Here is a 12,694-nt window from a genome sequence, read left to right as displayed (position 1 = left end):
TCACAAGTCCAACTCACTATCCACTACTAGACCACCACTACCCCTCTTCAGTCTGTGAACTTTGACCTCTGCTGTGGCCTTCAGTCTGTGACCTCTGACCTTCAGTCTGTGAACTCTGACCTTCAGTCTTAGGGCTTTCACACCGGCAGTTCCGAACGCCGGTTCGCGTTCGGAAACCTCCGAACGTTGGCGCTGTCTGGCGAACGAGCCCGTGTTCATTGTATCCTTCGCCAGACAGCGCCAACGTTCGGAGGTTTCCGAACGCAAACGCGAACCGGCGTTTGGAACTGCCGGTGTGAAAGCCCTATCAGTGACCTCTGACCTTCAGTCTGTGAACTCTGAGCTCAGCTGCAGCTGAAACCCTTCCAGATGTTCCTTCAGCCTCTCCCTCACGTCGCCGCTCACCGCCGCCGCCCTGACGTCCTGTGATTGGTGGCCTGCGACCTGTCCGTCAGCGGGCATCACCACCACCCTGAGCCCTCTAGCCCCGGCCCCCCCTAGCGAGCCCAGCCCCTCCTCCTCCTTGTCCTCCATGTGAAAGTCTCTGTGAAATCCCACCGCTGACACCAATATGGTTTGTCCTCCTCCTCCTCCCACCTCCTCCTCCTCCACCCCTCCTCCTCCACCTCTTCCCTCCATCCTCCCCCCGTCCTTGGAGGAGGAGACGGGCACCAGGAGCAGACAGCCCTCCTCCACCTGCTGCATCCCGAACACCTGCTGCTGCTCCTTCTGCTGCTGCTGGCTGTCCCCTGGCCCCGCCCTCTCCCCTGGCCCCGCCCCCTCTCCCGTGAGCAGCAATCCCTGGTGGGGGGCGGGGCCGGACGGCCCCCCCAGGAGCAGCTGGACGTGCCGGTTGGCGACTTGCAGCGTCTGAGGATCGATCTGGACGTCCCCGCCTCCGGACTCCCCCCCTCCCCCGCCGCCACCCTTCTCCGCCGGCAGCTCCACCATGACCACCTGCACGTCCGCCCCCCCGCCCCCCACCAGGCCGCTGCAGTAGTAAAAGAAGCTCTGCAGCGATGCGGCGTCGGTCGCATCTCCTTCTAGGAAGTCTTCTTTCCGACGATCCGATCGGATCTTTTTGGGAATCCTTCCTCCTCTCCTCTCCTCCACGCCGGAGCGTAGACGCTTAGACGACGACGCCCCCCCCCACCCTGGCCCCCCCCTCCTCCTCCCCCTCCCGTCCTCCTCCCCCCCCCCTCCCGCAGTAGAAGCAGCACCCCCCCGCCTCCTCCTCCTCCTCCTGCCCAGGCTTGGCCTCCGCCGGGACCCGGCCCAGTCCCCCCCTCCCCCCCCGGCCTCCCCTGGCCTCCTCCCCGACGGAGGCGACTCCTCTGTCCTCAAACAGCCCCAGCTCCTCCCCCCCAGGCCCTCCTCCTCCTCCCTCCATCTCGTTCTCCTCCTCCCCCCCCCCTCCTCCGCCGGACGCCCCCCCCTGTCCCGCCAGCTCCCCTCCGCCGTCTCCTCTCCGCTGCCCCCCGACTCCCCCCTGACTCCCCCGCCCTCCCCCTCCCCTGCCCTTGGCTCCGCTCCCCTTGGCTCCTCCCCTCTGCAGGGTGTGTTTGAGGCGGGTCTCCTGCAGGCGCAGCAGGGCGTGGCGGAGGCGGTTCTCGCGGCGGCGCGCGGCGCTCAGCAGCCTCAGGGATTTCTCCAGGCTGTCGATGGCTTGGTCGTACCTCCTCCGCCACACCAGGGGGCAGAGCTGGGCGTAGTTGTGCTCCTTAGATACAGAGACAGAAAACTTTAGACCAGCGGTTCCCAACCTTTTTGGACTCGAGGCCCACTTAAAAATCTCAAAAGTATTCGCGGCCCACAAAGGCATTTTACGGACGCGTATTTTTTTTTTGTGTCTCATCATCATTCTGTTATTCTTATTGGATATTTCATATGCATCATCATACAATCATCATACATACAGTGCAGTAGGCCTAGTAGTAGCACACTGGTGATGCATTTTTTATGTTTTTAAAGAAAAAAATACAGTATCATGCATGTATTTTTTTAATTAAAACGTTTTTGTAAAAAAAGTATTATAAAAAAATTATTTTGCCCATGATTTGGCGGCCCACTTGCAGTACTCTCGCGGACCACCAGAGGGCCCATAGGTTGGGAATCGTTGCTTTAGACCAGTGGTTCTCAACCTTTTTTGGGCCAGCGCCCCCCTGTCCATTATCCAGGTCTCTTACCGCCCCCCATCAAAAAAATACTTCCCTGAATATTAATGTTGACTAATATTCTGTGTTATATCATTTAAAAAGCATGTCACTGAATGCCAAATAATAGATTTGATTTAACTGGGCAGTTGGAATATCATTATCATTAGTTTACCAGAGAGCAGAAAGGCCATGTGAATGTGAATAAAAATGCTGTTTATGAGTGTTAAACAAACTCAGACAACATCAGAGAATACAAACAGACTGTTTTATGATGCTAATATTTTTTCATTTTTGATTAGACTTTGTTAACAAAGTTCCAAAGTTCAGAGCACTGCGCTCTGGGACCGCTCAGAGATGGGTGCTCTGACTGAAAAGACGGTTTGCCCGAGCGAACTGACCGTTCGTGCATTTATGAATGTACCTGTAATAACACTGCTGACAGCTGATCAATCGCAAGCAGAGTAATAATAATAATAATAATTTATTAAATTTATATAGCGCTTTTCCAAGGCTCAAAGACGCTGACAATATAGGATACACATGGGGAGACACAAAAACAACAAGTAACAACAACAAGTAACATGGAACACAGAGTCAGCGAACGGGGAGGGGGGGGGGGGGGGGGGGGTGGTGTAGAGTCCGGTGTTGATGTTGCTGGGAGCCTCGATGGATGTGGCGGCGGCAGCGGATAATGCCTGCCTTGGTGGCAGCAGCAGCAGTGAGGCGATGGTTGTGGTTCAGTGAGTAGGTGAGACGAGAGAAGGGCAGGGGGAGGTGGGGGGCAGGTGAGATGGCCGGGAGTCCAGGGCAAGACGACAGGCAGTGGACCAGAGCGACAGCGCGGTGCCGCCGTTGCCGTTGTCATCTGTATTGCCAGCCTGGGACCGAACCCGCGTGGCCGGCCAGCCTAGCCGTGCCATGCCAGCGACCAAATCGCGCAGCAGTGAGTGAAGGCTGGGAAGGACCGACACTCACCTGCGGAGATGGCAACCCCCGAACCGGGGAGGGAGTGGTGGCTACCTCCCGGGACGAGGGTAATAGCACAGCACGGCCAGGCCAGCGATGTCTGAGAGCGGCGCGCAGCGGGTCGGTCGGCAACACAGAGCCGGGGGACAGGAACGGTGAGGCGGTGAGTACTGCAGTCCGGTAGTGAAGGCGGTGAGTACTGCAGTCCGGTAGTGAAGGCGGTGAGTATTGCAGTCCGGTAGTGAAGGCGGTGAGAGGCGGGAGATGGCGGGGGGGGAAGGCAGCGGAGGTCGGCGGGACAGGATACAAAAAGGATAAGACAGGATACAAAAAGACAGGATACAAAAAGACAGGACAGGATACAAAACGACAGGATACAAAAAGACAGGAGACAGGACCGGGAAAACAGAAGCGGCAGTCACAACGCGGACGCCAGCGTGCTCTGAACCCGGAAAAACAACTACGGGAAACGCAACAGGACACTACAGAGTAGTGGTTTCCTATAGCAACAAAAGACGTTGACAGCTGTTCGGAGTGCTTATGTGTTCGTTTCCAGGGCATCACATGAGGAGCAACATATCACTAAAAAGCGATTGTATATTTTAGTTTGTAAACGTTAAGACGAACACATCGCAATGCTAACCTCAGAATGGCACTAGGGATAACATCCACAACAACACTTAACAGTAATACATTTATGTAATATACTGTGATGAACCTGCGAGGGGAGGGGACATTCGTAGCTGATTATTCGTAGCTGGTTAGATTATTGGTAGGCTAAGCGACAGAGAACTTTCCGGACTGGTTTATTACAATACGATCGCTTTTTTGAGATAGGTTGTTCCTGCTGTGATGTTCTGGTATGGTGGTATGGTATTAGCACTCATTTTAACTAAATTAAATAAGCTGTATTGAAAGGAAGCGAACGAAGGAAGCGCAGAGGGTAGTGTGTATACGCGGGGAGGGAGTATTTGGCACGACAGGCTTACGTCACCGGCGGGGACATGGACTGAGTATCAAAACTAACATAAGAAATATTCTCTCTCGCTTATAGCCAACAATTACAATGAGCCTACAAACTGAAACACATGTCACTCAAGCATAGCCTACAAGGAAAACACTCATAGAAATTAAACAAGACCGTAAATTGAACAACACCGTATCGCTGTTAGATGAGCAACACAAATTAAATAGCCTATTCCTCATAAATCTTCGCCAACTGGCTAAATCCAAAGACAATCAACAATTTACAGTTATATAGCCTATTCCACTCCGTGTTCATTTGCGGGTGCTATGCAAGAAAAGGATGGCAAGGGTTGAAAGTTGGCTTGTGCTAGCATTAGCTATGGTGCATCCATGGTCAACATGACATTACAGGTATTAGTATTGCAATTTCTGCAGATTCTTCTACAATGCAGCTTACCCAGACACATTGGTAACTATCAAAAGCTTTGCCTTTGCTAGCTGAGTTTTTAGCTTCATCTTCTTGATGACACTCTCACTTTTATTTTTTGGGGCGCTGCGCTACGTGTGTCTGCGTCACAGAGCCCGGCCAAGTTCAGAACACTGCGCTCTAGGAGCGCTCAGAGATGGGTGCTCTGACTGAAAAGACGGTTTGTCCGAGCGAACTGACCGTTCGTGCATTTACGAACGTACCCGTAATAACATTGCTGACTGCTGTTTTTCATGAGAAAAATACTTTATGCGTGAACGCCCCCCCAAGAACACCTCAACGCCCCCCTTTTAAAAATATTTGCTCCAGCGCGCCCCGATGTTGTCTGAACGCCCCCGTTGAGAAACGATGCTTTAGACCAGGGGTCTTCAACCTTTTTCAACCCAAGGACCCCTTGGACGAGAGACAAACAGAACAGGGACCCCCACATGTAATATATATTTTTTAATGTCTCACATTTTAAAGCCTATAATAACTTTTATATTTACTTCATTCACCTTTTCTTTCACCGTATTAACCTATTTATATACTGGGTTATTAGCCTATATGTGTTTATGATTGATAAAACGTTCATGCATAATTATGATTGGTTATTATTATTGTTGTTGTCGATGAGGCTTATATTTTCTATTATTATTATTTTTCAACAATGAAACTTTTAGCTTCAGGAAGCCAGGTATGCCTACCTCAGTGAGATGACTGGCCCTGGTTGGTGGTACACAGCTTGTTTATTCTGGGGGAGATGGAGGTTGTCAGGCAGAGCATCATGTCATCCTCAGACTGCTGTCTGGAACGGTATTTGCTCTTCAGGTAGGTGAGGGAGGAGAATCCACTTTCACAAAGATAAGTTGTTGCAAAAGGCAAGGCTCATCGAGAACTGGGTGAGAGGCTGTGACTCGTACACATTCTTGTGTGTACTATCTGTGGTTAGGTCGATCAGCTGATCTTCCTCAGCGGCTGTCAGGTTTGAGCCGTCGGATGCATTGTCTTTGCATGGAAACCGTATCCATGTCTTGTGCTTTCTCCAAGACTCAGTCTCAGAAAAGTACTTCTCAAATTGACTTTCGAGAGCCTCCAAGTGATCAACAATTGCACATTTCACGTCAGGCGAGGGCACCGCGGAATCCGCGGAAATGCATTGAAATGCGCAGCCAGCTCCGCGCGGTAGCAGAATCTCGTGGATAGCTGTGCGTAATTCAAAGACGCGTGCCAATACTGATCCACGGGAAAGCCATCTGACCTCGGAATGGTAAAGGAGCGCGTTATAGCGGCGCATAGAGAAGCAAAGAGGCGGGTTTGTTATTATCAAACTAACTAAATTAGTAACGTTATGCTAGTTATTAATTAACGTTAATTTCGCAATGACGACCGAACTGCAGCGTTTTAGCCAACACCTAGCTTGCTAGACAGGTGTGTTATTTTTTTTTTCCAGCTGACGTTATGTGACTCTAGAATCATGGGCATCATTTATTTTGTAAATAGTTTTTGTCAAAAGTAGCTTATTATTGCCTATTAATGCTTGTACTTGACTCAATATCATTTTTGTTATATTTTTTAATTCTCACTGATTATTTTGGTGAAAAATGTCAATTATTATGACAAATTGGCGGACCCCCTGCAGTACCTCTGCGGACCCCCTAGGGGTCGCGGACCCCCGGTTGAAGACCACTGCTTTAGACCTATTGCTAAGCCACGCCCCCAAAATAGAAGTTGTCCAATCATATCACAGAAAAATGTACGACAGGCAGAAAACTCTGACAAACAACTCGCTAATATCTGATGGTGAAAAGCTTCTAGACGAAATGTTCTTGTCATCTTAAAAAAAAAACATGTCTATTACCTGCTGTGGTAAATCAGAAGTCTGAAATTTGCCAACTCCCGCCATTGTAAGTCATTGAATGTCATTCAGTCACGGTCGGTCGGTCAGTCAGTCACTGTCAGTGAAGAATTTGAGCGAGCGTTGTTTGTCTGTCCGAGTTTTCAAAGGGGGCGTGGCTTAGAGATAGGTCCATTCAGTTTCCACAGTTAATGGCCACAAATAATGCACGGTCGATCACACAACAACAACAACACTCATCACCGGAGCTCAGCACCCAGTCCACGGTTCGGTTCACAAGTGCACAAGTCCTACAGTTCAAAGTTTAAGAACAGATCAATAAATACATACAGTGAGGAGAGGAGAGAAGGGGAGGAGAGGAGAGGATAGGAGAGGAGGGGAGGGGAGGATAGGAGAGGAGGGGAGGGGAGGAGAGGAGAGGAGAGGAGGAGAGGAGAGGAGGAGAGGGCAGAGGAGAGGAGAGGAGGGGAGGATAGGAGAGGAGGAGAAGAGAGGAGAGGAGAGGAGAGAAGGGGAGGAGAGGGGAGGATAGGAGAGGAGGGGAGGGGAGGATAGGAGAGGAGGGGAGGGAAGAGGAGGGGAGGAGAGGAGAGGAGGGGAGGGGAGGGAAGAGGAGGGGAGGAGAGGAGGGAAGAGGAGGAGAGGAGAGGAGAGGAGAGGAGAGGGGAGGGGAGGAGAGGAGAGGAGGGGAGGGGAGAGGAGAGGAGAGGAGAGGAGGGGAGGGGAGAGGAGAGGAGGGGAGAGGAGAGGAGGAGAGGAGAGGAGAGGAGGAGAAGAGAGGAGGGGAGAGGAGAGGAGAGGAGAGGAGGAGAGGAGAGGAGGAGAGGAGAGGAGAGGAGAGGAGGGGAGGGGAGAGGAGAGGAGAGGAGAGGAGGCACAAGTCCGACAGTTCAAGTTTAAGAACAGATCAATAAATACATAGAAAGGTTAAGAGCAGATCGTACCTTGGGCAGGTAGAAGCCTGGGGGGCGGGGGAGGCGGCGCATGTAGCGGGAGGGGGAGTGTGGCCGGGGGGGAGGGGAGGAGGAGGAGGGGGGGTGAGGAGGGGCGGCCGGGGGTGGGGGTGGGGGGTGGGGAGCCTCTGGTTGGGTCTGAGGGGAGGTGGGAGGAGGAGGAGGAGGAGGAGGTCGGACCACGGGTGGACCCGGGGGGGGCTGTGCTTCATCACCCTCCTCTTCCTCTTCCTCCTCCTCCCCCAGGTGGTTCTGCTGCCCTCTGATTGGCTCAGAGCCCTCAGGCTCCTGTTGAGTGACAGGCTGGCTGTCCTTCTCCTCCGCCGGCAGGGGGCGGGACTTCCTCCTAGGGAGACAGATGGTTCGTTAGATGGTGAAACAGCTTGATTGATTGATTGACAGCCACGTTAACACTGACTAACACTGTGACACACGTTTGTGTTGTCTGTTCATATCATAGAGGCTTCAGGAGTCAAAGGGAGGCTGGGGGAGTAGACATCGGAGGACGGGCGTACGTTGTAACGTACGGAGCAGGAGGGAGGAACGGTAAGAAAACACTGATGCCTCCCCTGGTGTTCTACCTCCCCCAGCCTCCCCTGGTGTTCTACCTCCCCCAGCCTCCCCTGGTGTTCTACCTCCCCCAGCCTCCCCTGGTGTTCTACCTCCCCTAGCCTCCCCTGGTGTTCTACCTCCCCCAGCCTCCCCTGGTGTTCTACCTCCCCCAGCCTCCCCTGGTGTTCTACCTCCCCCAGCCTCCCCTGGTGTTCTACCTACCTCCCCCAGCCTCCCCTGGTGTTCTACCTTCCTCCCCCAGCCTCCCCTGGTGTTCTACCTCCCCCAGCCTCCCCTGGTGTTCTACCTCCCGCAGCCTCCCCTGGTGTTCTACCTCCCCCAGCCTCCCCTGGTGTTCTACCTCCCCCAGCCTCCCCTGGTGTTCTACCTCCCCCAGCCTCCCCTGGTGTTCTACCTCCCCCAGCCTCCCCTGGTGTTCTACCTCCCCCAGCCTCCCCCTGGTGTTCTACCTCCCCCAGCCTCCCCTGGTGTTCTACCTCCCCCAGCCTCCCCTGGTGTTCTACCTCCCCCAGCCTCCCCTGGTGTTCTACCTCCCCCAGCCTCCCCCTGGTGTTCTCCCTCCCCCAGCCTCCCCTGGTTAGTGGGTGGTGTTACCGGGCCTGCGGGCCTCCCCTGGGTTCTCCTCTGGGCGGCCTCCCCCGGCCTCTCGGCCTCCCCCGGCCTCTCGGCCTCGGTTGGGCCGGCGTCTCAAACACAGTGGGCAGGGCGTCGTCCTTCAGCCTCCGATACCCGCTGGGGGAGGGGAGGGGAGGGGAGGGGAGGAGGAGGGGAGGGGAGGAGGAGGGGAGGAGGGGAGGGGAGGAGGAGGGGAGGAGGAGGGGAGGGGAGGAGGAGGGGAGGGGAGGGGAGGGGATATTTTAGATATTTTATTAAGGATCCCCATTAGCTAGTGCCGTAGCAACTAGCTAGTCTTCCTGGGGTCCACACATAAAACACATAAGTAACAATCATAAAATCAGTCTGTACTACAAAAATTATACATAATTCAGCATTGTGCAATGAATCTAACTACCAAACTAAGTGATAGATGAAAAAGAAAAGACAAAAGTGTAAGGTATAAAAAGAACCGACATAACAGGGCCAACAAAAACATGATCAAAACAAAATACATAAATATACAAATACATCTAACCTCCTTTTAGAAAATAAGATTTAAGTTTGGTTTTAAAACACTGTGGGTGGTGCGGAGGTTCCTAGGCAGGTTGTTCCAGAAAGCTATTGACCTATAAATAAATGACCGTTTTAATGCATTTGTGCATTATGCATTTTTGGGAGGAGGTAAGGCCAGGTTATCTGTATAGCATGATAGCATATCTGTATAGCATGATAGCATATCTCATGATGGCTTTCATTCACTGATGGCTACTGCCTGATGTCTGCATGTTTGTAGCATTTCTCTATTGTTTTTTGTTCTGCTATGTATATATATTGTAATGTTAGATTTTGGTGTTTCCTGTCTCATGAACACTTGTGTATGTTTTTGTAGTCCCCTAAATCTAAGACTACAATTCCCTTGATGCGTAGTCACTAGGTGACATTTTTGACACAGGTGTTGTGCATTGGCTAAATCAAGTGATGTTGTTTGAACCCTTAAAACCACTGCATTCACTTGTCTGCTCTATGCCTGAAGAAGGTCTGTGGTCTTCAGTTCCAGCATCTCAGCAAAGTCTGAACGCGGATGAGTATTAGTGTTTCACTATAGCACATACAACAGGGGCAATTCAAAGTGCTTTACATACAGCATTAAAAAAATACAGAAAAAGGATAGTGAGGAGAGGAGGAGAGGAGGGGAGGGGAGAGGAGAGGAGAGGGGAGGGGAGAGGGGAGGGGAGAGGAGGGGAGAGGGGAGGGGAGAGGGGAGGGGAGAGGAGGGGAGAGGAGAGGAGAGGAGAGGGGAGGGGAGAGAGGAGGGGAGAGGGGAGGGGAGAGGAGAGGAGAGGAGGGGAGGGGAGGGGAGGGGAGGGGAGGGGAGGGGAGGGGAGAGGAGAGGAGAGGAGGAGAGTAGAGTAGAGTAGAGGAGGGGAGAGGAGAGGAGAGGAGAGGAGAGGAGAGGAGAGGAGGGGAGGGGAGGGGAGGGGAGGGGAGGGGAGGGGAGGGGAGGGGAGGGGAGGGGAGGGGAGGGGAGGGGAGAGGAGAGGAGAGGAGAGGAAAGGAAAGGAAAGGAGAGGAGGGGAGGGGAGTGTACCTGACACCTGACAGCTCGAAGCTCTCAGCAGGGAAGTGTTTGGAGCAGAAGTAGATGAAGTCACTCTGGGGGTCCCAGAGCCCCAGGCCTTGGGGTCCCCTCCTCTGGGAGTTGATGATCCAGGGGGTCCGGCGGGGGGTCCCCCGCTTTGGTAACCTAGCAACAACATTTACATGTTTGGCGTTTAGCAGACGCCTTATTCCAAAGCGACTTTACAACAGATACATTTGACTAAGTAAGTGAATCATCAATCCACCAGTCGTAGCAGGACGAGTAATCCAGCTCAGGCCAGGGGCCATTGGCAGTCGTCCTGATAGTCGACACTGGAGAGACAGTACAAGGTGGGCAGTAGAAGTCTAATGGCACTTTTCCATCTGGGTCCCGCTTTAGCGCAGTACGCATTAGTTCTAGGTCGGGTCGGGTCACTTTGATCTGTTCTGGTTTTCCATTTCGACACACAGACCCGTACTAGTAGGAGGAGTAGACGATAGTAGGCGGAGTTACGCGTCACACGCAGCCTGGCAAAAAGCTTCCGGGTGTACACAGCAACAGCAGTGATTTTTTGGGAGAGAAAGAGAAAGAGAGAGAGGAAGCTATGTACACATAATAAAGTCATGTTTTTTGAACCCTTAAAACCACTGCCTTCACTTGTCTGCTTTATGAACTGTAGTATCATCATCGGGAAACGCCGACAAGACGCGAATCTACCGGCATTTGACTCATGACACAGCCGGTGTTATTCACAGACAAACACGGTGCCGTTTGCGGGTTAATAACTTCGGTTTTGTTAGGATAACAATTCAAACGTGTCCGGAAAGAGGAGAAGCCAGGGAATTCAAAAGTTTTTGAATGGAGTCGATCCTCCACTCCTATCACCGTGGACACAGCGCGGAGCGAAAACCGGCATTTGACTCATGAGTGAATGGTGAAAATGGCTGGACGGCTGCGGGCGAACTCCCGGTTCATCGAGTTTACGGTTAAAAGCATAACTTCTCGGGGTGTCAGCGCGGTGGTTAAGGGCTCAAAATGACCGTAGACAGATGGTGAAGTTAGCAAAGGAGTATTGTGTTTTTTTACCACCTCCACAGCCGGTGTTATTCACGGACAAACACGGTGCATAATAGCGATTTTTGTGTTGTGCTTGTTGTAAATAAAAGTTATATGATTCATTGAAATGACATTAAACTAAGATAATACGATGGTCAGCATAATTTTCCGAATCTTTATTAATAAGCTATTACAGAAAATGTAGTGACATTTTCCTAGTGAATGTGGTATTTTCAAGATGGCGGTTGTGAAGAAATAATATGGGATGGGACATGGGATGACGATTGTCCATTGACCAATCAACGGTGTGCAGCGTCACACGTCACACGCAGTGACGTGTGACGTCCCAGGTCCCAGGTCCCTGCTCGGATGTGGGACCTGGGACCTGGGACCGAAGCGACCTGGACCGACGAATGGAAAAGGGGACCGAAGCGGGCTGACCTGGGTCAGCACCAGGTCAGCACCAGGTCTGCAACGTAGTGGAAAAGTGCCATAAGTATAGGGGGAAAGCAGGTCTCAGTAGGAGCCGACACCAAACACAGGCTCATGGACCAGATCCAGATCCAGACCAGATGGAACCAAACGTAAAAGTGTCTGAGAGACACCAGGAGGGTCTTGATGGTACTTGTGTGACGCGCTAATGTGACCCCTGACCCCAGACACTCACCTGTGGAAGGTGACTCCAGACAGACACTCACCTGTGGAAGGTGACCCCAGACAGACGGTTTTCCTTGGTGTCGCGGGACTTGCAGCCGCCAGCAGAGCAGTGTCTCGGCATCTGAACACCTGAGAGAGAAGCAGGACGCCAGGGTTAGGGTCAGGGGTCAGGGATAGGCATTTGAACACCTGAGAGAAGCAGGACTCCAGGGTTAGGGTCAGGGGTCAGGGATAGGCATCTGAACACCTGAGAGAGAAGCAGGACGCCCGGGTTAGGGTCAGGGGTCAGGGATAGGGTCAGGGATAGGCATCTGAACACCTGAGAGAGAAGCAGGACTCCAGGGTTAGGGTCAGGACTGGAGCTAGGGTCAGGGCTGGAGCTATGGTCAGGGTTAGGGCTGGGGCTAAGGCTAGGGTCAGGGTTAGATTAGAATATTAGAATCTAGGTTTGAAGGTTTGGGAGTTTGTTGAGGCAGGATGTGTATGTTTTGGTTCTACAAAGCTATCAATAACAGTCAATAATCAATTAATTGTATTGATTCCTGCACCATGAGACCAGTGGTAAACATGGGTATTTCTTCTCTTTTACCTATTTTCCTGCGCGCACACATAACATCAGACAGTTGGTGGTCGGAGCACCTCTCTGAAGCGTGTTAATCTGTGTGAGTTTCAGAGCAGCAGGTCAAACGAATGAATCAAATAAATGAGTCACATATTAGCATCTCCTGCCCCTAAACTGTCTGTCTGTCTGTCTGTCCTAAACTGTCTGTCTGTCTGTCTCCTTATTAATAATAATAATAATAATCATTGCTATTTATCCAGCCCAAACATATAATAATATTATTCACAATAATGTAGCGTTGTCAC

The 12,694-nt window shown here is 52.0% G+C and overlaps 1 protein-coding gene across 1 annotated transcript; it reads right to left on the bottom strand.

Moving 5' to 3' along the window:
• Window positions 1–324: 324 nt before the first annotated feature.
• On the bottom strand, window positions 325–11,952 carry thap7 (THAP domain containing 7; the record flags this gene model as incomplete). Its single annotated transcript, XM_080531989.1, has 7 exons — window positions 11,869–11,952; window positions 10,124–10,279; window positions 8,533–8,670; window positions 7,357–7,711; window positions 1,445–1,720; window positions 773–1,011; window positions 325–544 (listed from the first exon to the last, which is right to left on the bottom strand). The coding sequence occupies exons 1-7, from the start codon at window positions 11,946–11,948 to the stop codon at window positions 325–327; spliced, it is 1,464 nt and encodes a 487-aa protein (XP_080388115.1). The 5' UTR covers window positions 11,949–11,952.
• Between the last annotated feature and the right edge of the window lie 742 nt (window positions 11,953–12,694).

This window comes from Nansenia antarctica (genome assembly GCF_963989245.1).
Source record: "Nansenia antarctica genome assembly, chromosome: 5".
Taxonomy (NCBI): domain Eukaryota; kingdom Metazoa; phylum Chordata; class Actinopteri; order Argentiniformes; family Microstomatidae; genus Nansenia; species Nansenia antarctica.
The sequence above is the reverse complement of the archived record's forward strand: the minus strand, read 5'-3'. Positions and strand labels throughout refer to the sequence as shown.